This window comes from Pezoporus flaviventris, unplaced genomic scaffold, assembly GCF_033815535.1.
Source record: "Pezoporus flaviventris isolate CSIRO_AGI_PZ_B2104156 unplaced genomic scaffold, CSIRO_AGI_Pfla_v1 ptg000002l, whole genome shotgun sequence".
In the NCBI taxonomy this organism is placed as follows: domain Eukaryota; kingdom Metazoa; phylum Chordata; class Aves; order Psittaciformes; family Psittacidae; genus Pezoporus; species Pezoporus flaviventris.
The window spans coordinates 63,114,658-63,142,381 of record NW_026892550.1 but is presented as its reverse complement, the minus strand read 5'-3'; the positions used below and the strand labels follow the sequence as shown (position 1 = coordinate 63,142,381).

The 27,724-nt window shown below is 37.4% G+C and overlaps 1 protein-coding gene across 10 annotated transcripts in view; it reads right to left on the bottom strand.

Moving 5' to 3' along the window:
- INPP4B (inositol polyphosphate-4-phosphatase type II B) overlaps positions 1–27,724 on the bottom strand; it is a 309,539-nt gene that overhangs the window by 102,391 nt on the left and 179,424 nt on the right. For 8 of the 10 annotated variants that reach the window (XM_061441944.1, XM_061441955.1, XM_061441896.1 and 5 more), the window contains 4 exons: positions 19,857–19,907; positions 16,812–16,891; positions 7,915–8,026; positions 4,903–4,975 (listed from right to left, as the gene is read on the bottom strand). In XM_061441944.1, the coding sequence (XP_061297928.1) occupies positions 4,903–4,975; positions 7,915–8,026; positions 16,812–16,891; positions 19,857–19,907 (316 nt within the window). The remainder of the gene's footprint in view (positions 1–4,902; positions 4,976–7,914; positions 8,027–16,811; positions 16,892–19,856; positions 19,908–27,724) is intronic. The other 2 variants (XM_061441924.1, XM_061441974.1) reach the window with 1 other exon arrangement.

Below are 27,724 nucleotides of genomic sequence, written 5' to 3'. Positions count from 1 at the left end.
CTAAGGGCTAATTCAGGTCTGCCCTTAAAGAGACACTTGCCAAAACACAGATGACGATTTAATGGGGTACAAACTGGAACACAAGAGGTTCCACTTAAACTTGATAAGAAACTTCTTCTCAGTGAGGGTGACGGAACACTGGAACAGGCTGACCAGGGAGGTTGTGGAGTCTCCTTCCCTGGAGACATTCAAAACCCGCCTGGACACATTCCTGTGTAACATTATCTAGGTGTTCCTGCTCCGGCAGGGGGATTGGACTAGATGATCTTTTGAGGTCCCTTCCAATCTCTAGCATACTGTGTGTGTGTGTGTGTGTGCGTGTGTGATTTTGTCATTGTTGTGCGGGTGACATTTTTTGTGTATGTGTGTGTGGGGTTGTGTTTTTTTGTTTTTAATTCCACCTGCTCTTTAGGAGCAGGTTGATAATTTTTTATTACAATATTTTTAATATTAGGATATTTTTATTTTTATTAGGATATTTCAAATGATGATGCCGCAGGCACAAAAAGCTCTTTTCTCTATTTTACCTTATTATGTCTAGTTCCTAAGAAGTTATCAAAAGATGTTTTTCCAAGAATAGCCCTCATATTTGTACTCAATCTATTACATTCAAAAATTAACATTTGTCTGTGAGAACCTAACACATGTATGTAGCTCCACAATCTCTTTTCACCTATCTCCCTACCATTACCACAACCACCATGGGGAAAAAACAAAGCCAAACAAAAAAACTCCAGCAGAACTGCAGCACGACAGCAAGGGAGACCAGGAATAACTTTGAAAATGTGGATCAGAAAGTTGTGGCTTTTATCACTGTTAGAACCATTAAACTACAATTCAAGTACTACCTCCAAGTCTGAATTTTCAGATGGGGATAATCTCAAACGTGTTGCAAGTTAAAAAGAAAAAAAAAAAAGAAAAAGAAAAATATATAGCCAAAACATCTCTCCATGGGTTATAAAGAAAATTTAATTTAAAAACTGAGAAAAAAAAAACCGAGAAAAAAACCTCACTAAAGCTTGAGACCATCAACAGGAGCTGCAAAATACTTGACATCATGTGTTTCCATAAAAATCTCATGTGTTTTCCTTTCCAATTACAACAATAATTGCTTTCTAATTACAACAAGTCATCTAAAAACAAATTCTAGAAGGCATGTAAAACCACCCAAATAGTAAGAATGGCAAGACTAGATTAGTTTTTTATAAAAAGTAGTTATTAAAATGACTCAAAGCTTCATAAAGGTAATCCTTCCGATATTTAGACAGTGATCATGAAAAACACTGAAAAAAGCCCAACCCAAGAGATGAACTGCTCTGTTTAAAAAGAAAAACCTGTTCTAAAAGCCTTTCTCTACGGTAATGAAGCCTAAAAGCCAATGCCATATCTTTAACTAGCCATATTTCTGGAAATTATCATTTTTAAATTTAAAGACTTCTGTGGTTTTATTCCATGCAATATCCTTTACACTTCTTCCCCTGCAAGTAAAATGAAAACATAATAAAAGATTGGATACTTTTTTTCATTTTTGTTCCCTATCAAACATAGATCAAAACATACTGCTGCCATATATTAATTTACTAAGTGTTTCTAACTACATCTTCCTTTGTCACATAGGTGTATTATGCATATAACCTTGGGAAGAATAATTAAAATTTTCTTAGTTTTTGCTTAATTTCAATTACTTTTATTCTCTTTTTTATTGCAAAGTTCAATTTGTTTACATGAAAACAATCAGCAAACTCTCCTGTGTTATAAACAAATAACTGAATTTCAAGACACACAAAGTTAATCTCTTGGGGTATAAATGGAACAATGATAAGACTCTGAAATATGATACTCATTCCCGCTCACTCGGTAAGTGCCTCATAACTCACTTGAGGGCTGTGAGTTCCTTATATTAAGATTTAAATTTCAGAGGAATGCCAATGTGTATCTATTCCTACAGACTTCAAGATTCACACAGGGGTAGTTTTTCAGTTTCACAGTTTTGAAGGCCTGATAAACCACAGGAGATAGTAAAAGAATTTGTTACAACAGTATATACATGTACTAAATACATATCTATATGGAATATATACTGCACTGTAATAGTTCTGTGTGTACACAGCAGGGAAAGTAGTGCAGGCAATGCTGATGTTATCAGGTTGCCTGTAATGTACTTGTACTGTATTACTGATATTGTTCCTTTCCCTTCAGTCCCTGTTTTTGATTGCCTCTAATTCTGCCACACAAATTTGTCTGGCTTAAACTGATTATTTTCTGAAATTTCCAGATACACAGAATGAGGCCAGAAATCTGCAACAGAAAATTCTGTGCTTTATAAACTTGAATTCTGACAGCAGATCTTTTACAGGGATGTGCAATTTCACCATATATGACAACAACATAAGCATTGGGAGAGAAATTTCAGTATGTAAAAACTCAAAACTTGAACTTTACAGCTCCTACATGCACCAAGGGTCTACCTTTACTGAAAATTCTTGCGGCCTTCCCAGTTTCTACCACCACCAAAACTGTGCACATGACAATCATACAGAGTGGATGAATATGTTTCTGGGCAGAGCTACTGCGTCGTACAATATGCTTAAGGGCAGCACTGAATTACCCATGTGAGAAAGCCGGTCTACAGACAACACAGGAATTTGATCCACATGAAGAACAGTCACAACAGTGTGCTGGACAAGAAGTCTAACTGGGTGGGCAAAAAGGTTGAGAATATAAAAGAAGAGCTAAAATTTTATAAAAGAAGAAATTGGGAATTCAGTAAAGAGACTGAGACTGACAAAACCTGGAACTAGTGCCAGGTGTCAGCAGGGAAGTGGAGGCAACTGGAGTGAGAAGAGGAAGTCACAACCACATGAAACAGACTGAAGAGTATGTATTTACTAGAACAAACCTCTTGTGACCGAAAACTTTTTTCAATATCCTGTGTGCTGTCATTTCTTGCATACGCATCTGCAGTTCTGATTTTTTCCCTCAACTCTTTTAAATAACAAAAAGTGATCAACCAAACAAAAACCTACCCTAGTAATGTTGGGTGGGAGTTTTGGTTTTATATTGTGTGTTTGTATATGAGAACAATAAATGTAGAAATGTTAAGCACTGTCTAGATAAACAAAAAAGTCATGTGCAAATACTCTTGAAAAGTGATCTAGACTTTAATAATCATAAAATTGGCATCTGCCTTGGAAGTTCCAAAAAACTACAATCCCCAAAGTACGGCATTTCCCCATAAAAATAAAAAAAAAACCAAACAAACCAACCAATACCCCCCCCCCCCCCAAAAAAAAAAAAACAGAAAAAAAACCACAAAAAAAACAATGAAACTCACTCAACAGAGACAGCAAATTGAAAGAAATCAGCTGGGAATCAGTAACATTTTCTCTGTACAGAAATGTCATTTCATTAAGACCCACTAATGTGGGTGACATAGAGAATCAGAATCAAGGAATGGCTGCACTGAGTTGGGCCAAATTGTTCAACTGGCTCTGTATCATGTCTCCAAGAGCCATAAATAGACACCTAAATATTCAAGATACTCTTCCTGCCTCCAGTGATTTTCAGTTCAGGAATTTCTGGAGCCAGATGTAGATCCTGTGTATTTAGTAATTCTCAATGAGTATCATTTCCACAAACATATCTAGCCTCATGTTGAACTGTTGAAAAGAAATGGCAGCTCTGAAGAAGAAATTCTTCCTTGCTTTTGATCTAGTCTCAACAAGTCACAGAAAAAAAAAATCACAGCATTCATATATACATGGAAAAAAACTATTTTTTGAAGGCTTCTAGTGCTTCCCTCAGACTGCAAAGCTAGTCTAATAAGTCTGTCCTATCAGTGAAGTCATATGAACAAGTTTCATTAAAGGCTTTAAAACTTCAGTAACATTTGTCCTCAAATGTATGCAGCAAACACACAGAATTCTTGACAGCACTGTGGTTTCCGATGACCCATATAACTTATTTGTGACATTGTTACTGCAGAGTAATGGAGATTCATAAACTTGGGCTAATAAAACTTTTATGGTGCAGCATATCAGCATGGAATATTTCTCAGTATAATTAAAGAGAAACAGATCTAGTTGAACACTGGACACTTAAGCCCAGAGTTCAGCCAGAACTGAGAACACCCTGCCAACAGCTTCCTTCATTTTAGGACATACAGCTTCCAGATCAAACTGAAATTGCCACTTCATTAACTATGACAGAAATTAATTCTCCAGGGTATGCAGTTACAAATAATGCATAATTATTTTTTAGACAAAACTATCAGGTTAATTCCATGCCCACCGAAGTCACTAACAGTCTTGAAAATCATTGAATGGTAAAGACATAGAAGTGCTTGTTTCAGAAAGCATAATTGACATAGCAGTCTTCCAGTATCTGAATGGGGCCTATAGGGATGCTGGGGAGGGACTCTTCCTTAGGGACTGTAGTGACAGGACAAGGGGTAACGGGTTAAAACTTAAACAGAGGAAGTTTAGATTGGATATAAGGAGGAAATTCTTTCCTGTTAGGGTGGTGAGGCACTGGAATGGGTTGCCCAGGGAGGTTGTGAATGCTCCATCCCTGGCAGTGTTCAAGGTCAGGTTGGGCAAAGCCTTGGGTGAGATGGTTTAGTGTGAGGTGTCCCTGCCCATGGCAGGGGGGTTGGAACTTGATGATCTTAAGGTCCTTTCCAACCCTAACTATTCTATCTATGATTCTATGACATATATTTCTGGAAGTTTTCTTTACATTTCTCAGTAAAATGATACTGTCAAATAGGTACAAAACATTAAAATATTAAAAATTTGTGCATCATTTGAAGAGCCTTTTAAGAGCTCTGCCCCAAATCTTTGTGATTTCGTCAGGATCTGACATAGCATTGCAACACATTTTTACGGATGTTAGAATACTTACCTGCATTTAATGAAGGCAAATTGTCTTTACCACTTATGCCTTCAGTGGCTGCACCTTCACGAACCAATGCACACTACAAAAGAAATGCAACAACAAATGTAACACATTCAGGTGTTACAAGGAAATTCATAGCAGTTTATAAAAGGCAGAATGAAAAACATCACTGATAATGTAACCTCTCAACCCTTAATTATAATTTACATTTTCCTCTTTATAGTCCCATTCCATTATACTGTAACACAATCAGAACTATAACAGAGAAAATGGCAAAATATGATCTGCTATTTCATAATAAAACAGAAAGGTTTCTTACAGCAGAGGTTAAAATAATTTTTGACAACTTTTGTGCTTTCAGAGAGCTTTCTGGTGACAATGTAGTTTTCACATGCAGTGTCAGAAAGCACTCCACTGATTTTTAAACAACAGAAAAGTAGAAACCACGGAAAGTCTTTAAAATGTACTCATAGTGTGTGATTGAAGTAATTTGTTATACAAGTGAATTGAAGATTTCTTTGATCAGGGTATAAAGGTGTTAAAAGTTCATGGCAAAATCAGCAGTGTAAACCTATGTTAAATGCACATTTTTAATGCTTCTCCTACCTCCAGTCAGAAAAAAATAACAGCCTCTAAAGGTGATAGGGAGCTCCTAGGGCTTCCCCAGTTCCTAGATACTCTGTTGCAGAGCTTAAAAAAGCAAGACACGATGTATTGTCCCACCAGTTGATATCTCAGACTGAATTTAACTATCACCTTACACTTCCATGAGGAATTCCCTGTACGTAGTTAATCTAATGAATTGTCAAACCTGATTCAGAACTTACTTCTTTGAAATAATTCAATAACTTTACAGTCTCACAATTGCATCCTCACTATGAACATAGAAACCAAAACACCATGGTACAACTAATACATAAAAACTAAGGAATCCTTTAAAGACCACAGAAAATTGAACTGTCATGAGGCTTGTCTTTCTTGACAAGTATTAGAACCCCCTAAAATCATAGAATCAACTAGGTTGGAAAAGACTAAGATCATCAAGTCCAACCATTATCTCAGGACTGCCAAGACCACCACTTAATCATATTACTGAGGGCCTCACCTACACAGTTTTTGAACACTTCCAGGGATGGTGATTTCACCACTACCCTGGGCAGGCTGTTCAAATACCTGATTACCCTCTCTGGAAATAAATTTTTCCTAATATCCTATGTAAACCTCCCCTGGTGCAGCTTGAGTATATTACCTGTTGTCCTGTCACTTGTTGCGTGGGAGAAGACACCAACCCCCACCTCACTACAACCTCCTTTCAGGTAGTTTTAGAGAGTGATAAGGTCCCCTCTGAGCCTTCTCCAGACTAAACAACCCCAGTTCCCTCAGCCAATCCTCATTAGACTTATCCTCCAGACCCTTCACCAGCTTTGTTGCCCTTCTCTGGACCCACTCCAGCACCTCAATGTCTTTCTTGCAGTGAGAGGCCCAGAACTGAACACAGGATTCCAGGTGCAGCCTCACCAGCGTCAAGTACAGGGTGATGATCACTTCCCTGGCCCTGCTGGCTATGCTATTTCTGGCTCCCTCAGGCTAGACAGAGTTCATTCACTATATGCCAAATAACTGTGGGAAGCTTTATTCCATATTTTGAAATAGAAGAAAAGCAAAATGAAAGAGAAGGCTGAAAAAATGGTTCATTTGGTGTATCTTGTGGAAGTTTTGCAGTACAAAACCACGAAGATTTCAGTGTTTGTTGGCTTCTTTGAACTGGTCCCACTGGTCTATTGCTTTAAAAGGGCATTAAAGTTTTTTAAGAAGAATGGTGAAAAAAGGAATGTAAAATCTATCCTCAGAATTTGGCTCAAAAGCAGACTGCTTTGGCTGAGCAGGAAAGGTATTCAGAACAATTCCCCCAAAGCTAGCTTCTTACATGTTACTTTCAGACAAAATAATGCAGTCCTTAAACTTACATTCCCTGAAGCATTATCTAATGTAATTTTTTTCTTTTCCCCACTAATAACAGAATACACCATAGTGTATAGCAATACACCATAGTATCAGGGCTGCAAAAATTCTGTTAGTAAGAATGAGGCTGCAGACACAGAGATAGGAGGAGGCAATCCTGTACAGGTATGTCAGATACCATCAGTTAGGGAGCCAGTTAGAGAGACCTTTTTATTAACTGCAAATCATTCAAGCTCTGATTTCCTTGTTCTGAGCAGTCATTTCTGAATTTCCTCCAATCCTAAACCTCTTGTCATCATAGAGAAAGCCCATCCTTTCCATGTTCCTTCCTTTGCTTTTTTTTTAAACTCTCAAATCCACTCTCCCCGTTTCAACTTCAACTGCAGTCTCCACCACTTTTGCCTGCAACAACCTGCCTACTTAAGAGCATTTTTGCTCTTTGCAAGCCCTTCTATCTTTTCTCTTGCCCCACACCATAAGCATCCAACTTAAAATCCCTACATACAACCTTCTGATCAACACCGCTCTATGCTACCACTTTAAGCCATCATTGCTATGCCATCCCTCCCATTGATTTTCCCCACAGCTGTGTGCTCCCATGAAATGCAGCTGAACCTTCCCCTTTGCAAGGGGACTCATCTCTTCTTTGGCTTGCTTGTCTGTCATTCTTTCAAGGTTTTCAATATTGTGGGCACAGGTTGCACATAAAAATCCATGGACTTCAAGGGCAGAAAAGGGAGGAACTGTCCAAGGGAAAAATAAGATTTATGGTGTCTCTATGGACATTTTTTGATTAGGAGTGATCAAATACAATCAGTTGAGATCAAAATTAGCTCTTTTTTTCCTAAAGAGGGGGAAGGACTAGGAAACTAAGGACAGAATATTACTCTGTAGGTTTTCATTAAAAACTATTTTTAGTTTAGGGATAGTAAGTGTACATAGTACTTTATTCTGGAAATTTTTTATTATATCTGTAACCCAATTTGGAATTAGCAATTTAGGTATTTGGCAAAGCTGATCATTCTAATTAAGGCTCACAATGAACTGAGTTTCTACCTTTTGATCCTGGGCATCTGTTGTGATGTGGTCTGTTTCACCATCCTCTAGCTCTCCCATCTTCACAAGATTGACTTCAATGGTACCAACTGTCTTCCCACCATCAGAAGTCCTAGGGAAAAAAATCCACACATTGGGTCATCTACAGCACCGCATGCATTCAGTAAAAACATTGTTGATAAACATTTAGTTCCCTCTCCATTCTGCCAACTATGTCCCTGCCCATGGCAGGGGGGTGGAACTAGATGATCTTAAAGTCCTTTCCAATCCTAACCATTCTATGATTCTAATCATAAACCAAATACTAACAATAAGGCACTCTGTATTTTCTCCAAATTCCTTAAAATAGCAATCAAAGTTTTCACCACAAAACTGAGGATGGGTAAGTGCTATAAATGGTGCAAGAATCCATGAATATGCCAAGCTTTTATTCTAGACATTATTCTGTGTGTGAACCATGAGAGAAAGGGCTGTAACACTGCACCAATACCTTGCCTATGAGCTTCAATCTCATTGCACAACACACTGCTTTGTTTCCTAACATAATCTGTGAAGAAAGGGCATGCTCAGTATATTAATAAACCTCCTGCTAAACCAAAATAATGAAACTAATCCCAATATCACTTTTCCTTTCCAAGTCCTTCTGTAATAATTCAGAATCAGTCCCGTTTCTTCAACTATACGGGAGAAGATAATATAGTTCCAGATGAACACCTTTATTATCATCTCTGCAAACAATTTACTTCCAATTAAGCGAAAATAAATAGCAATTCAGATTTACATCTCCCAAGAGTACTGCTCACTACCTTTTAGGAGAAACCAAGGTTTAAACTCCAAAGAGGTACTGAATGCTTTTCAGCTTTCACTAGTAGCAAAACACCAAGGTTAATGGTGCAGTCTATCTTCCCTGGCTTATTCTGAACAACTGGGTTTTTTGAAAGAAAGGATAAAAAACAAACCGAACAGCCTTCTCCTCATTTCACCAACCAGGAGAAAGACTGCAATCCAAGGCCTGTCCTGCTGCATGGAACAATACCATACGGAGGCACCAGAGCTGTACAGCTCCATGAGATAATTCTCACTGCCTTGGAAGAGCTGAGAACACCTGAGCAGCACTACACCGACACACATTGTCTCCCGCTCTCAGGCAGGGCAGGCCTTGGACTTTGCCATGCACAGGCTTTCCCAGAGTGCCTGCTCATGTTCCAGGTAGAAGCACGCTGTCTCTGCATTTTCCTCACACGATTTGACATCATCTGTATTTCTGCATGCAGCATAAGGCCTTAATTAAGTCAGAGCATGTCAAATCTTCACACTGACTCAAGTTAAGTGCATATGTCAGTCTTTTCAGGCATGGATACTTATTTATTATGCTAAATCAAAACTTTCATTTTTTTACAGTGAAGTCTCAAAATACAGCTACCCTCAAGCTTCAAAATTAAATAATTATTTTGGTTGCAAACCATTATTCTTTAATATGTGACTCATTAAAATACATTCATCTTGTAACTACACAAATTAAATTTGTTCTTACATAAAAACTTGCAAAATTGACATAATTCTTCATATTTTACATGTGTCACTACTTCATTTCCTCTAAGCCAAATTCATTACTGACAATAAAATAAAGGAACAATAAAAAATGAACCAATTCCAGACAGCCTCACAACCAAAGAAGCCTATGTTAATTAACAAAACACACAAAAGAAATAAGAAGTGTTCAATGTCCAAAGGGTTTTTATGAGCAAAAATGTACAATAATTTTGAAATGCATGAGCAGAACTTAACTGCCTTCTGAATGAAGAACATTCCCCTGAGTTGCTACAGCTTAGTGGTTTGATTTCATTTGTTTTCCCCTTCCTGTGTCAAACCAGCATGCAAACTAGGCTAACTCAACAAATCGACTACAGCATTTCCAAGGGGAAAGGGACTACAACAGATGTTATCAAATCACCTATACCTTTAAAAATCAGAGTAAAATGTGTGGCTGTGAGACTGAAAATTTTCCAACAGCTTAATGTGTCCCAACTAAAGTGTACAAGTGGACAACCTCATTACCAGGCTGACATAAATATGCAACAGCACTTTACTGTTATTCTAGTCTGAAAGGAAAATGTTGCATCCATTTGACTTTCAGAAGTAAAATCTTGCCCATCCTCTTTTAAGAAACACATTTTTCTAAGCCTAAAGAGACCTGCAAGTCTGAGACTGACCTACATAAAACAGATCTGATTTAAAACTACATCAGAGGAAATTAAGAGTATAAAGAGATGTTGAGCAAAGCGGAGCTTAATTTTCAAATGAACTACTACAAGCCAAAAAGGTATGTTGCTCAAGTAAAATAAAATTAAAAAAAAAAAAAGCCAATTGTGTTTTCCCAGTCCTTGTCTCCCTTCCCTTAGAACACTAAATATTTCCCCTCATTGCTGTTATTAGAGGTTTGGCCTCAGTATGGCAGTGGGCAGTGCATTGCTTGCCTGCACAACTAGCAGTATAGATTTGGAAGCTTACTCTATACACGTTGCACTTCTTCTCAAAATCACTCCTGTTCTGGTCTAATATATATCTAATATTACAATTTGAAACATGCAGTATCTGCAAGAGGTCATGCAACAGAATAAAACTAAATGGTGGGACACTGCATTGCAGTTATACTACTTCCTCCATTTCTCTTCTCTTTCCACATGGAAATATGAAAACACAATTAAAACAAAACAAAAACAAGAAACAACAGCAACAACAACTAAAAACCTCAACCACCCTATGCTACAGGCATGCAAATCAACAAAGAGCTCTATAAATGCCCAAGGAGAAAGTGCCATTAGCTGTGTCAGACACTGTGAATGTAAAATACCACTGGTGCATGAGTCTGCAAACAACACACACATTTAAAACTTTCAAGCAACATCAGAAGGTTAAGATTTAGCTTGAAAGAAAATTAAAAGCAAAAAACAGAAGTGATGCACTGGGAAAAATAAGTCTAGTGATTATACTTAGATAAAAATCTTCATTACTTTGCACTAACAGAAACAGTATAGCACACATACATACACATATATGTATACACTTCATGCCATTTCCCTGGACAGACAGGAAAAGACAGTCTCACACAAACACACTGATGCTCAACAGAGCATTAGGAGAATAATTAATTAGTTTTAGACGACTTCATAATGCATTAGGATAGAATCAGCTTATTTACTGCAGTTTAATAAAAGCAAATGGTGCACTCTGTACTCTCGCAGTGCAGTGAAGACTGTCCCTGCATCAAATGGCTCATGGTCATGTAACAAGAGATACAGTAGACCTAAAAGACAAACGATTGTATCTTCATAAAACTGCAGAGGGACAGTGGAGATGAGGAATATAGCAATAAGAATTAAAAAAAAAAAAAAAAGCCCATATATGGCTCAAACTCTCGTTTATAGAATTGGAAAATTGCTGATTATTTTTAGAAGCTTGAGAGAAGGAGCACCAATGGCCTGCAGAGCATCTGAATTTGGAATATGACCAATGAAAAGGAGATCAAGTGTTGGAAGCATGATTTCTAAACCAGATTTTAGAATCCAGTGTCACAGGATGCAGGCTTTGGCAGCAAAGCTAGCAATATTTCAGTCTATCCCTAACCATGCAGCGTAACCTGACTGCACACTGTAGTGCTCACTGCACCTACCACAGCCATAAGCTTGTGATATTTTGCACTCACTAAGCTGAAGTCACTAAGGACCCATCTTCTGCTGAACCTTGTGGAGGGGATTCCAAGTGAAGCAGTTTGTTTTGAACTTAAAAAAAAAAACAAACAAACAAAAAAAAAACCAAACAAAAAAAAACAACCAAAACCCACAAACTTCTATCAGTGTTAAAAGCAACACTGCTGTTCTATGTTCTACTCACTGAGCCAAACCACAGACTTTGGAAGCCATCATGAAATCAGCTCAGGCTTAAAACTACAATTACTTACTAATGCTTCTAATATGAACTTGTAGTTTATTATACACATGGATTTCCCTACCACATTAAGTCCTCAAGAATCACCAGGTCAGTATCAGTTCCCTCAAAGGCAAGGTAAGGAGCTAGTCAGCACCATCACAAGCAGCAGGAATACATGCTCACCTGAATACTTCTAGCAACGAAAGGTTGACCCAAGCATCCAGAAAGAAAGATGGTAACAAGATAATGGTAGAAAAGCAAATGAGCTGGAAGGACTGAGAACAGCAGCCATTTGCCACCAATGCTGTGCACATCAAGTCTCATTGTTGCACAGTGAATATGCAAATTTAGGCCTGCTAATTGGTTCCCATGGCCATACTTTTCTTCCAAAAAATAAAACAAAAACCAAAACCAAAACAAAACCTCAAGAATACAAGGAAAGAGAAGCAGAGAGTGTATTTGCCCAGCTATGTCAATTATACATGACAAAGTGAGTGACTGCATCCTGAAATGCAAACTGCATGACTTGCCATCTAGCAGGCAGCCCCTTTCTTCAAAGCATAATACACAATAAATGCCATTAGTATAGCCTAACATTGCATTCTAAGGTAAATAAAGTTTTTCACTGTTCGATTCCTTCTCAGTTTTCATGATCCAACGTACTGTTGATTAAGCTTCATGTCAAAACAAGTTTCACCTCAACTGAATGGACGATTTGCCTCGCTTAATAATGCCAAGCCATTGTCCACCTGCTTCCTGCGGTGGATGACATGACATGAAGCAGCCAAGAAACAATTTCAGGATGAAGATAAGTAAAAATAGTTGTAGGAAGACTTGGGCTGAATTTTAATGGGGAAAAGAAGCTAAATACATAGTATTTTACAGTCATCATTTGCTAATGAAGTTATATGTACATAAATGACTGCAAGAATTAGTGTGCTGCTTTCAATTTGTCTTTAGTTAGTTAAACATTACGAATGTAACTACTACTAAAGTGCAGTTACATGTCTTCCGGCCTACTGAACTACAAGATGCTTGCAGAACAGTGCTAGGAGGGACAAAAGTCAGAGGGATTTCTTTAACGGAGTCTTGGAGTTGCTTTTTTTTGAACTTTCCAAAAATAACTACAGTTAATTTTTATCTCCTTTATTTAAAGGAGAGAGGTTCAGTCCTGCCCAAGATAAATGAAAATAAGGCAGCTAAAAAAATCAGATTGATAGATAAAAAGATATGGTCCAAGAGGTCAAGTACAGTCACACGTTTAAAGAATGTCTGTACACCACATGACTGACAGACATCCACAGGCATGTTCTCTCAAGTGATCTGTATAATTCATGCACTGCATCCTAGTTCTTGTTTTTTGTATGGTTAGTTCCATCACTACAGAGTTCTTGTTTACAGGGGCCAAAGGATGCAAGTGGCATTGATATTACCCTAGTTTCATCTTGAAGTACCCTACTTACAATTTTGTACTGTCTACTAAGAGGAGCATCTCAGACAGATGGACCTTATTTTTACAGAGAGAGCAAAAGAGTACTTTCATCTTTTTCTTCTGCTGCTTCTTACATGTAACTTACTGGAAATCATACCAAAATCACCCAGTTAAAGATGACTTTCTTGGAAACAGACAAACTGTTACCACAGGGGAAGCAGCTAATGGAAATACTAGTTGCTAGCCCTTTACAGAAAGCCTCAACCAAGCAAAAAAACCACATTGTGCTGTTCTTAAAAGAAAGGCATGACAAAAAGATCCTCCAAACTGAACATGAAAAAAAAATTAAAATTTATTTAATAAACTATTATTAATTACTAAAATAGTGATAATTATCTAACTCATTTACAAAGTAAAAAAAAGGATGTGTGGTTTGTTGTTTTTTTTTTTAATTGAATACACTGCAGCATATAGTCACTATTAAGAAATATTCTGTGACTGGCTGTAGCTTTGACTTCTGTTTTATTCAAGAGCCCATTTTATTCTGTTCATCATCACAGCCTTGTGAGAAAGCTGGAAACAAGTGGCATTGCATTACCATTACAAAATAAAACTTTTTGTTCTATAGAAAGCATATCTGCTTTTATAAATTTCATATTGAAAACCACAATCCCAAGTCTCTACTAACTAAATTTCTTCTGCCAACATCAGTTGCATACATCATCAGCATCAAAGCAATTTTATAAATTGACCTGCTCTGGTTCTACACAGACATAGGTGTACACATCTACAATAAACACTCAGACATTAGCTTAGAGCACCTTCATAGGGAAGAAAGGACAATCACAATAAATTCTTTTGCAGTGGTTTTGTAACTTGATTCCTTCATCACTATGAATGTACACTGGTGAGGAAAAGCAAGGAATTGTAGATGTATGCCACCCCTCCACAAAATAACTGAGAAAAATACAAGAATATTTCTTTAAAAATATTTTTATATTATTGTGTGCCTCATAAAAGACAATGGCATGACATAATAAATAAGGGAAAAAAACCCACAACACCCTGGAAAAAGTAACCAGATACTATAATTGCACCAATATTTACAGAGCACACCAAAGATCTATTTCCGGACACTTAAATCTTTACTTCAGATCTAGCAAAGCAGTATCTCAGTCCCAGGCAGTATATGGTAAACTCCCATCCAAAGTATATCAACAACAATTAAATAGAACTGCAGGCTCTGATAAGGCTCCCTTATCCTCCTGAGGGGAGCTAATATAATAAGGCAATTAAAGGAAAGCAAGTTCCAACCCAAACCATTCCAGGATTCTATGCTAATATTTGTCTTTTAATGTTAGCTGCATAAAGAGGACATACAAGACTAAAAATAATAAATAAAAGCAACCCTGAAAAGGATTAGAGCTTCAGTTAAAACTAACCTGGCAATCTGTCACCTGTGGATTATTAGTTATCCATCTGAACTTTTTATTTACAAATTAGATGGGCTAGATACAAAATACCCTGAAACTTTCCTGACACTTTACATTCTGTCAATTATTATGGCACCTGTCAGAGGCATTCTTTCAGATCAAGTTTTCAGTATGTCAGTCAGAGAGGCAAAGTTTGTCCCAAAGAACTTGAGACAACTCGAAATTCTGTAACAAAAGACTTACAAACAGTAAATTGGTATTTGTTTATCTAGCCATACAATTCCATAGGGAGTAGTCAGTTCACATTTGATTGGATTGGTTTCTTCTGTAAGAAAAAGTTACCTGCCGATTAGGCATGACATTATCTGCATTTGGGAGAAATTAAAATCAAGGCATTTTGTTAACTTTGCCCTTTAAACTACGCATGTATGTAACTACTATTCTTATAATAGGAAAGCACGTGTGGTAATAAACCAAAAATACTTCAGGAAGTTTCTGTTTAAAAAATATACAGTGTCCTCAACACAGTGACAATACCACAACATCACTGAAATGGTTTGCAATTTGGGCCTCCATCCAAGTGAAGCCTGGCTTCATGTGAAGGAATAAAGAATACAACACAACTTTTCTACAGCACTTATGTACAGTATCCTAGGCAGAACATATACCAGCATCTCAGTTTTCCTAGGCACAGCTTCTTTCCTCCCAAAAATGTGGCTATGTAGAAGCACCATGAGTTCAGGTACTTGCTCTGTGATGTGTACCTGTACATAACCAGTAATCACAAATAAGTCTCCCTTGTTCTTGCAAAAATCAACTCAACAAAATCCCAGCATTATATAAAGTCCAAAGAATTAATTCAGAAAAATCAGTGCCTAAAATGTGTCCCCTAACCTTCAAAAAGATTCATATCTTTATACACCTTAGGCCATGCAAGTCAGTATCAGGGGTGAAAACTTCATGTTTTTTCCTCAGTGCACAGCTTTCAGAACTACCTGTTTAGCCCAGTTCTGAATATGGGCTCTGATTCACCTGCAGCATTGTATGCTGTGCCACTCATACTGCCATCTGTGTTTGGCTGCATGTAACAATAGTTTAGGAGATTACAACCAGAACTATCTGTTCAGCCCAGCCCTAGTTTTTAATTATGGGCCCTGACTCTCCTGCAGTATTGTACACTGTGCCACTCATTAGAGTTGTACATCACCCCCATACTGGCATTTGAGTTTGGCTGCATGTAACAATAGTTTAGAATTTGACAACCGATTTCACGTAAGAGAAGCCTTGAGTCACTGGGTCCACCATCTTTAAATATGTCTAGTAAACAAACCAGAAAACTGTACAGTGTTAAATCTTTAAACCACACATATCAAATGATATTTAGAATTTTCTGTTCCTTTCTAAAGGAAACTTTGAAAGGACATCCCCTACTTCAAATTCCCTGCAATTCTTCCATAGACTATCATACTAAAAAATTGCTAACCTTTTCTAATCTGACACGAAGCAAGCCCCAGCTTAAAGAATCAATATTTCATTTTGACTTTGTGCATGGTAGACATAGAAGCATTTCAAGTTGACATCTAATAAACCTGAAGTAATACAGAGTTTCATAGTCAAGCAGCAATTATAGAATCATTTAGGTTGGAAAAGACTTTTGAAATCATGGAATCCAACCATAAACCTAACACTGCTAAATCCACTGCTAAACCATGTCCCTAACTGCCACATCTAGATGTCTTTTAAATACCCCCTGAAATTATGACACCACCACTTCCCTGGGCAGCCTGTTCCAATACTTAACACCATTTTGGTGAAGAATTTTTTCCTAATAGCAAACCTAAACCTCCCCTGGCACAACTTGAGGCCATCACATCCTATCACTTGGAAAAAGAGACCAACTCTCACCTCAGTACAAACTCCTTTCAGGTAGTTGCAGAGAGTGGTAAGCTCTCTCCTCAGCTTCCTTTCCTCCAGGCTTAACAACCCCAGTTCCCTCAGCTGCTCCTCACAGAACTTGCCCTCTAGACCCTTCACTAGATTCATTGCTCTTCTCTGGATGTGAAATCCCATAGGTTATTAATTCAACAGAGGAAAACACTTACCTGAGGGTAAGGGTCAACTGTTGCTCCTTTGACTTTACCAAGTCTGCTACTCTAAAAGTCGTACAGCCCAGGAAGCTCCTCTAGAAAACAAAGCAGAAAGAAAAGGTAAGGTCTCCATTAGTTTTTGAAGTTTTCATTACTACTTTTTTTTTTTTGTGTCACGCTTCAAAATCTTTCTTTGCTCCCTAGAAAATATTATATTCCAATAGAGTCAATTTGACACACTATCCAGTAGAAATTCTTTTATGCACCTGTAACATGATTATCAGTAAATTGTTAAACTTTGATTTTACAGGCAGGAACCTCTCTCTCTTTTATTAAGTACAGTCTGACAACCTGACAAAATGACAGGTTGCAAAACGTACGGCCATAGGAGAACTTCTGTTCAGCACAAGCACACTTGCATTTTGCATCATCTTCTTTCCATAACTGTAATTTTTAGATTACAAGAAATTTTAAGTTTTCAGTATTTTATCAAAGCTGGGTTTGCTATATTTTTTCTTCAGACCTTAGGCACTACCATCTATGAATTGCAAAAATCTCATCTGGCCAACTTTGCCCCAGAAACAATGGGAAAGAAAGTAATAGTCTACAGCCATCTTCTATCCATTTATCTTTCAAATATGTGACTCAACATCACTTGCTCTGAATAAATTATAATGAGATCTTAAAACTACAGTGAATTTTTGCAAGAAAATAATAAGAAATACAGTTTCTTTTCATTACATTACACTAATTTTACTGTTGGAATGCAAAGTAGAATTCCAAGCTATATTATACATGTTCTTGGATATACAAATTAAAGAAAATCAAGTTGCTCTGAGTTGACATACGCTGCATGTAGATAGCAACTTTCCCCTTTAGGAAAACAGAGAATTTGTTGCTACAGAGAAGTGTAACTTCCTCTAGTAAAAAAACCCTGCAGCCTGATTTCTTGCAGGAACACCAGCTGGATATTGAGTGTTTGAATGCTAACAATAAAGCCCTTCCTTATGATAGGTTTTCTTGCATGTAAAACATACAGTTCAAATCAAAATTCTCAATTTAGGTAAGCACTGACACTGATCTCCAAGTGGGTAACTAAGTCATCACTTATGGCCCATTCCTATTCATGACACAGGCTTAGATTTCCCGTGCTTTGGTTGGCAGTTAAGTAGCAAAGGAAAAAAGATGCAAGCTGAGAGTCTATGGAAGGCTGGGAAAACAGCAGATTTGGGAAGTGTTGAACAGGAAGTAAGGAAGAAAAAATAAGACAGCCAGACAAACAAAGTTGAAGGTTAGTTTTCCCTGCCAAAATGAAACATGTACTTTTACAAGAAATACGTCCAGGTGTGACACACCTAGAGTGAATATACAGATAGTTCCGTCTTCTTTTAGATCAGTCAATGACAGTGTTTCTTCACTAAAACTCTGTGGTAGCATGGTAAACACAAATTAGTTACCTCTTTACAAGAGTAGGAAGATACATATCCTTAGTAAAATAAGAACACGTTCTGCAGCACAACGTCTATATAGCAGCCTCTAATCTGGTATTTTATGGCATATAAATGCTTATATTTTCAACCTTACCGTTTGAAAAGAGGGAGGAGAATATTTGGAATGAAACTGATAGAAGTTGGGTCACTTAGGTGTTCTTTCTGCAGCACAATAGAACTGTAAACCCATTTAAGAACCCTAAGTCAGGGTTCACATATGACCAGGGCTAAGAAACAATTATATTGCTCTCTTACACAATCTAGGAGCTTTGGTCACTGTACCAAGTAACGAGCTCTCAGCATCATTATCTAGTTCTCCAGGGTCATGAAATTAAAGGTGAATAATTTTATGGGCTTAAAAAAAATTCTACTCACTTGCTTGGTTTTTATTTTTATGCTTATTTAGAATTAGGTTTTCTTTGCCTGACAATTAGGAGTTATTTTCAAAATTAAATAAAACTGTGAATGATCCCATGAAGAGAGTTATGCTAATGTTCAAGGGATCTAATTTCAAACAATGCCGGAGAATACTTTTTCACACTGATTTAGATACCAGTATTCTACCCTGAGGACTGAACTGGCAGCATACAAACCAGTCTAACTTTCCATACCTGATTTGGAGAAGCTTTAAAGGCAGGCTTTAAACAGAACTGCTGCTGCAATGTTAATTATAGAGTAAAGTTCCTCTGTAATTTTGCTAGTGGAGTACTTACGATTATAAATGTTAAGATATGTGCCTTGTGTAGTTTGATGAATAGTCTCAGCTAGCCAAAGAGAAAAGTCTCCATAATAGCTATATGAAAAGTTGAAACACATCGATTATTTCACTCAGATTGAACTTGCTGCCAAGCTACAGGTTTTTCAAACACTAGCTGAAGTCCTGGAAACTGTGCCAAGGAGGCCCTGGTAATGCAGGAACATCACCTTAAGCTAAAAGTTTCAAAATCCAGTTGGTTTAACTATTTGCAGATGTAAATCTGATACCTGCACCAGACGTTTGGTCTTCTATTCAGCTCTTGCAGGACCAACATTTCCCAGCCCCATGAGGTATCTGTATTACCTGGGAGGTTTCTCAGACCCAGAAATTACATCCCAATACCTTTGCCAAAATTTTCACAGATCTACACAGCAAAATAAGTCCTCCATATGTCACTAGTGTAATTTCTTAAGATGGACTCAAAAGCAACTCTTACAGCAGAACTTTTTATACTCTGCACATGAAAACCAGAAAGTCAACAGGTCAGGCTCATTTGAGCAACATGATTCCAAGGCTCTTGATCTCATCCAGATTGCTTGTATGGCAGTAGCAGGAAGTCTAAACAGTTGTACTTGCCTCAAGATAATTTCAGTTAAAAGGATTTTCAAGAACAATGTGAATGGGATTTCAGCAGACACTGAGACCATTAATGGTACCTTGATTTTTTTATTCATTTAATTCTGCTAGCAAAAAAGCTTGTCAGCTCCTGTTTAGCAGTTAGGCAGAACACCATTTCTCTTCATCGGGTGTCTGTGTCTGTTGATGAGCTGAGAAATAAAATCAATTACTAAAAAAAAAAATAAAATTGCTTACTCCAGTATCTGCTCTCGGCTCCTTGTGATCAGGTAGGACACTAGTGCGGACCTGAGAAAGGAAGAAGAAAAAAACAATGCATTTTTTTCCTCATACTTTCTACATTATGGAGATAAATTTAAAGGGAGGAATATATGTATATATAATTTAATAAAAATAATCTATAATTTAAAACCACAGTATCTTCTGGTTCCTATGAGGAAAGTCTCTTACCACTAAACATTTGTCAGTCTGAAGTTTCCTGATTCTCTAAAGGAGAAAGACTGTGTGCTCAGTTGTTCCTTTCATAAAATTAGACTCATTGCCTCTAACCTGAATGCCAGAATTCTTCATCTAGAGTTGTTAACTGGAATCAAAATTTTCAACCACAAATGAAAGAACACAGTACATTAGAAAGTATTCTATCCAAATAAGCACTTGCCTTTGCAGGCTGATCTGCCAAAGACATCCTGATCCCCAGTCTCACACAATGAGAGCCCTGTCTCCTCCTACCAATTTCTGAGCATCTTCGAGGTGACAGATATTTGTAGATATTCATAGAAGGAATGTAGAGACAACAGGGATCTCCAGCTGCCCCTGCATTTGCTGCAGGGTGGAGCTGCTTTTGTACACCACTACTTTCATTCCACAAGAAAACGTATGGGACAACATACAGTAATATAGGGGGGCAGATTTAGTGTCTGTATAATTTTATTGTTGAATGTTGGTTAAGAACAGAGAACCAATTAAACAGTAAAACTGGGATAGAATAAGTGTAAGAAAACCTCTGTAACACCCCCTAACATGGTGTGCCTGAGCCAAAACAGCCCATAGAATTAGCTTGCTGGTAAAAGGATGCCAGCTTCAGCAACTCACAAGGGAGGCATGTACTGAGGATTCGCATCTGTTCGATTACCTAGCCTAAATAACAGATATCCATTTACAGCAGGGCCCCCCAAGGAACAATTTTTGGCTTGATTTCAAAGTAAAACTCAATCTCATTTTGCAAAACTGTAAGCAGAAGACTAATTTTTGTCCCATGCCCTCAAATGCATCTCTTAGTTCTTTTATTCTAGCTGCAACTTACCATACAAAGAGAAAACCTTACTTTAAAACAAAGCTAATTTTGCCTTCCTGTTTTTTATCCTAAATACAGTGTGTTGTTAGAAAAGGCCAACAAAAATCTACTACAGAGACACAACAAAGTAGAACCATAGCTTTTCTGAGTTAGCTCTTATGCCTTGATTGTGTACAGTGAGAAGAACTATTTTTCCACAAAAGCATAAAGATAACAAAGAAATGCTATAATTAATGTAGTAACGGGCAGCATATTTTAGAAATCTGTGGGATTCCTCAATTTGGTGTAATTTTAAATTTAGATTTTTTCCACTAATAGAACCATAGAATAGTTAGGGTTTGAAAGGACCTTAAGATCATCTAGTTCCAGCGATAGTATCACGCAGGCATTTGGCTTTCTATAGCATACTAGTAAAAAATTTTCAACACCAAATTTGTGTCAAAAATTTACCTGTAAATACTTCAAGTCACGGATTAAAATAAAACTACTGATATTTCCTTGGTGGTGGTACTTGTTTCACCCTTTCAGAGGTTGGAAAGATAACTTATAGACCTGTTTCTTAAAAGAAGGAAGGGTGTCTATGACAGGCCATAAGATTCTACACCAGTAAAAAGCTGAGCCTCAAACAACATCTGGCCCAACATGGAAGTGAGGTATTTCCATTTTCTAATTGCTATGGATATTTATTCAAGAAACACAACAAATAATTTAAAAATGAAACTTTCTCTTCCTCACTGATTTATAAGAAGCAGCAGCCCAGCAAGTATTTTCAAACATGTGTAATTGGTTTTGCATGAAACTGAGGTGTGCTTTAAAGCACAAGGAAGCCTAAGTGTCTTTTATGCTTATAGAAACTAATGGACTCCAAACATAGGCTTAGAATCACAGAATATTCCTTTCTTTTCCTGGATGAAGTCTCAGTTCAGGAGAACTTATTTCTGCTTTTCTGGCCCAGCAGAGGAGTGGAAAAGGATGTCAACACCTGACAAACCTACAGCATAAACCTTCCATATAACCAAAATTTCATTATTCCAAATGGAGTTAAATAAAAAAAAAAATTTTTGTTGCTTGTTTGCAGTTCCAAACTCAATTTCATTAGTGTCACAATGAAAGGAATAGAAAAAGTATCCATAAACTTCAGGTTTGAGTTCTAAAATACTTTACAGTGCAGCTCCATGGTTCTTTTGTTTGTTTTCAGTTGGTTTAAACCACTTTATAACCAGTAATCATACAGCCAAATGTATGTAAGCACCATTGTTGGTGGGGCTGGCATTAGGCTGTTTTTCCCTCCTCTCTGAAATATATTTTTTTTGAAAGGAAACTGGATTTTTTGATCCAAGTGTACACAAATATTTATTATTCTTTAGAAACACTTTAAAATATTAATTAAAAAGTCATATATGTGTATGCAAACATATATGTAGGAGCTATTGTCTAGTCCCTTTCATGTTATCTATTGGCTGAGTTCCCAAACATACTTATACTCTCAGAATACTGCAATTATCAGAATCCTATTATGAGATGTCCACATAGACCCAGGCCAGCAACATCACAAATACAGTCAGATAGTTTGCAACAAAATATAAAATCTAAGAAAGAACTCAACTCTAACCCCAATGCACAATTTATTTTTTTTTTAAGAAAAGACATACAAAGGATTTATAAAAGCAAATATTCTCCCAGTACATTGCCTGATTTAACAAACTACTGTACTTTTTAAAACATAGTCACAAACCAACTTTTCCCTAATGGACCTAATAGTATTCTAAAACAACTACAAAATATAAATACAAACAAAAAGGCAGATTTTAATATCAAGCATCCATTATTCTGTTAGAATTTGAGTTTTGTCATTATTTGCTCTAGGTTTTCCTGTGCAAAAAGCAAACCTCCGAAGGGTGAGTTTTAGTTTGGTGTGAGGCTGAACATCCCTGGAATAACACACATTGCAGCCTTACCTTCCCAGACAAGAGATGTATGAAGAGACAAAAGAAGTAAGCAAGAAAAACTGCTTGTAAACTAGGTCAAATGCAAAATGTTTGTGACAAGTATTCATTCCAATGATTTAGTTTGTAAAATAATATAGCTATCTTGTATGCACCACAGCTTGCAAACCAGTAAGAACACTAGAGTGGGTACTCAGGATACATTTCATTTTCTTTAAATCTCATGTAGAACAATATGCACTGAATAGCTATTCTTATACTTTAAAGTGCATTTATCACAGACATATCCAAGTGTCAAATTTCTCTAGGCATAAATGTTAAATTCAGCTTTAATTAACTGTCTTTTAGTATAAGGCAGCTTCATATGATTAAAAAGAACATTTCTTTCAGTCACTCATGGCAGTTTGAGCTGCATCCACACACACTGTCAAAGTTCAGAAAACTGAATCATTACCATTTTCAAAACTATTGTGCCTGCCCTTAGTTAAAGCCTTTGCATTTCAGTTTGTGATCAAAGGTCATGTTCACAGGGCACTTAAGTTTTCAAACAAATGTTAGATCCTTTTCTCAGTTACTCTAGATTTACCTCATCAAATCACCAGCAGTTTCCAATGACTTCCCAGTACCTATTGCTGTTGGCTGCTCAAATGCACTATTCTCTCACTGCTGTTATATGATACCAGCATCTCACTACAACTATGTACACACCATTTCAGACAAAGCATAGGATGAGAGACCACTGAAAGTAGTCACTGAAAAATTGACTTATACTGTTTCAATATAGCACCTTCCATGAAGGCATTCACAATATCACCTCATCAGTATACAGCTGGCAGTGGCATAAGAACACATGCTGACAATTTTACTTTTATGTTACCCGGAGGTGATCTGGGACAGTGACCATCTGCACCTTTCTTTCTCCAAAAGCCCTTTTGCACAGAAAGTGAACACTGAACTCTGCTAACACAGCCATCACAACTCCACAGACAGCTGCCATGGATAGTCAGTCCCCAGCTTCACCACCACTGCCTACCAACCATGCAGCACCAATCATCAGAGTCAGGGAGTAACCACTTGTCTTGTAACCTTTTCATCACTGAAGTTGTAGCTCCATGTATATGTGCTGGATGAGCTGAAAATGCTGAAATTGTTACTAGGTTCTGCAACAATATTGATCAGCTTTTATAGGATAGATCCCATTCCTGTACATGCAGCAAATTAATTTTTAAAAGAAGATAGTGATGAGACACTGTGCACATTTACCAGCTATTTATTTTCATTATATAGATTAACAATTTGCTAAATAGTTCAATCAGCAAAGTAAAACACTTCAATCAATATTTGCTGGATACCTGCTTATTGGCTGGAGGACAAAGACTATACAGTAATTTTCCAACCTTTAGTGCATAGTTGTTTCTCAGAGTCCATATAAAACAAAAAAGAAATTTTTTTCACAATAGACATGCATCTGGTACTGAAGGGTTTACAGTTCCAATGGAAAGCTGTTATGCAGAGACACTAAAGATGAAAACAAATAAAAGGAATATAAGCTATATAAACTTCACTGCTATGCTTTTGCAGTAGTACAATACATGTTTTATTATATAGTATAGTCTATAAGAAACATTATATATTTATATTCATAAAATATAGAATAAAAAGTGATAAAATATTGTCTATATTTTCCCTACTATCTATAGTAAGGAAACTGGGACTTTCTCTACTATATGCATGCCCCTATTATCTGCTGTATACCAAGTGACATTTTCAGCTGTTTATTTATCTGAAAGGGTCAAATATAAGGGCAGGCATATCTGCATATGGTTGGATACTTTTTATAGGCAATGTTAGATCTTGACTCTCGTGCAGTGTGTGGAGTCAGAATAATTGGAGTCAGAATAATTCATTTGTGCAGCACTGAGACTATTTACTACCTCCAGGCACACTTTTCAAGAAATAATGTAGGCATAATATGAGCATAATAGAAAATACGAACTTCTCAGTCTCTAAGAATCATCTTAAATTGCTTTTCTTCCCAAATTCTCTGCAACCGAATATCTTTATCTTCTCTGTGTAGGGTGTACCTTTGCATGCTTTCTAGATAAAAGTACCAACACATGGTACAAGATAAGCATTACAAGATCCCCCTGGGCAAAGGCTGAGGTGAACAGAATTTAACAGCTTATGTAGGTGCATAACTAGGTGTTTGAATAAGAAGCAGAAAAATACAAAAGCCTTGAGTATTTGATTACAAATACAATTTTGTTTATTTTTACAGCTCGGGCATGTGATCAGAGCTGCCTCCAAAACCTCAGGAACTCTATTGAGTGCATCACAAAGAAGATGCCACTTTGCAACATCCAAATGGATGCTGAAAGAGATCAAGGGACAGAAAAAATCTGTACCTTATGAGTGCTTTGCATATGCTCAGAGAGTCAGATCAGATGCAGCAAGGCTTATTAACTCAGCATAGTTGCCATCCACAGCAGAGCAGTACTCCCTTGCACCATGCCTCTTACGCAGAACGATACTGACAGTATCTGTACAAGGGCCCACTGCATCCCAGATTCCTGGAGGAGGTTATGGTTCCGGTATAGGGGCTGAGTCAGCCTGGCTGACCACTTACGCTGCTGACACTTGGTCTGCAAATTACCAAACCCAAATAGGAGCTGACTGTACTGAAGATGTGCTAGGAGGAAAAAAGGCAGCTCCTGTTAATGTTCTTCCCCTGCAAAGCACTAGGATCACATACACAGCTTCTTTCCCCAGTGTGCTCCAAAACTGAAACACACAAAACTGAAAATCACACATTTAAAACACAGTTATAACAACCTCTCTGTATCTAGGTCTATTCTCTTCCACAGCTATTCGTATGAGAAATAACTAATCCTTGAAGGTAAAACCCCAAGTTTAATTTATCTCTTAGAGTCAATGTAAACATAAATAAGCTGTCAAATCTACCCATATAAATCTTTATTACATTTTCAGGGTATACAATGAAAAAAGAGAAGGAAGAAACTGTTTATTTACCTTGTTAATGAAGTACACAGCATGAGCACTAAATTCAATGTTTATAACCTATTAGAAAGAGCTTTTCTTTTTTTCACTGAGAAAGATCTGTCAACTGTAAGGTTATGTTAGAGATTAAAAGTGGCAAAGAAAAATGGTCTTTATAAATTGGACATAATTAACATTTGAGTCTTGGCATCATTAAAAATAGATGCTGCTAGTAATCTGCTCTTTATTGAAACCTGGGGTACAGATATTCTGCCAGTATCAGTTGCTGCAGTATGCCGCTTTACAGGGAGAAGAAATTGCTGTGTATTGCTGCACCCAGTTAGCTCTCAGCTAAGACTTAATGTAGACCTCTCCTGCAAAGCATTCTTGTTCTGCACCATGAGATCACTGTCACACCTCTGTGAACTGCTGCTAGCAAAAGATGACCTCTGCATTGTGGTTTCAACACACACAGATTGCATGCAGGAAGAAACACCTACAAGTGATGGTTCAAGAACTGCAGGGGTCCAAAACACCATCCATTCTCAGATGCAACTGAGAATAGGACACAGCACACCACAGCACTCATCATCTGCAACCATTATAATGACCACTGGTAGTAAAATAATGAAATACAGGATTTTTCCTCCATCTCTCAGTTTTTCTGAACAAAGCCCAACCATGTGAAGAAGCTTTCTGTAGTCTTATTATACATACTGAATATTCTAGACATTTCCTTGGATATCATTTTTATATAATACTACATCATATTTGAAATCTGTAGTCATTAAAGACAGCCAGTAGGCTGGTTGCTCTTCCCCTTGCCCCCACCATAATTTCTGGGAATCACCCCTTCAAAATCTGTTGCATACTGGGAACAATCCACAAAACCTGAAGAGTAAAAATCCCCTCCAAAGTGCCTGTGATGCCTGCTCTTCCCTGCTCACTTTCACTGTGAAATAAAAGCCACAGAAGACAAATTCTAGCTTCTGTCAGCAAGCTAATGATGGAGCACTCCTAAGCTTTTTTTGGCTATTCATTTATATGGGCAGTCAATGGGGAGTTGTTATTTGCTCAAATCTGAATACCTCAGGCCAGTTACTACAATTCCACCATCCAAAGATCACTGAAACAGACTCCACAATTCAAAAAAAAAGCAGCTGTTAATGGCAGCCAGGGAATTCCAGATGTTCTGGCAACCTACATCCCAAAGAATACTCACTCCAGTATGATCAAGAAAATAAGATGCAGAAATATATAGAGAGGCTTTTCTCTCACACTTTTTCTCCCCACCACCACCCCATTCCCCCACCCCATCTAGCTATGCATATTGCTTGAGCAAAACATGACTGATCTGGCAATTTCTCTGTCTGTCCATATGAGCAACTTGCTCCCCTGAAGCAACCCAAGTGTTTAAGCTGGAATTTCAAGGAAAAATGCCTTCTGAGACTGAAAGTATTCAGCACTGCTCACAGGGCCTGAGGCAGCTGGATAGAGGGAGGAAAAATTTAAAAAAAACATCTCATTTCCATATGAGTATCAGAGAACCTGTGCCAAAACCCCATGCTAGAGAAGCCAAGGAAAGAACTTGTACTCTAACCACATATTGCAGGGGAGATTTCAGAGGCTACAAGCCAAGAGTGGTGAAAAGCACATCCAGTTGTCTCATAAGCAGCCAGTCAACACAATCTCACTTCAGTATATGACACACAACTTAAATCAAGGCAAATATTGCTGGACTGATCAGATGATGAGCTCAATGGCATTACAAAATTACCATAACACAATCTTCCGCATCAAAACTTGAATAAAGATTGCTCTGAGTATGACTACAATGACAAAATCAATTGGAAATCCCATTTTTTAAT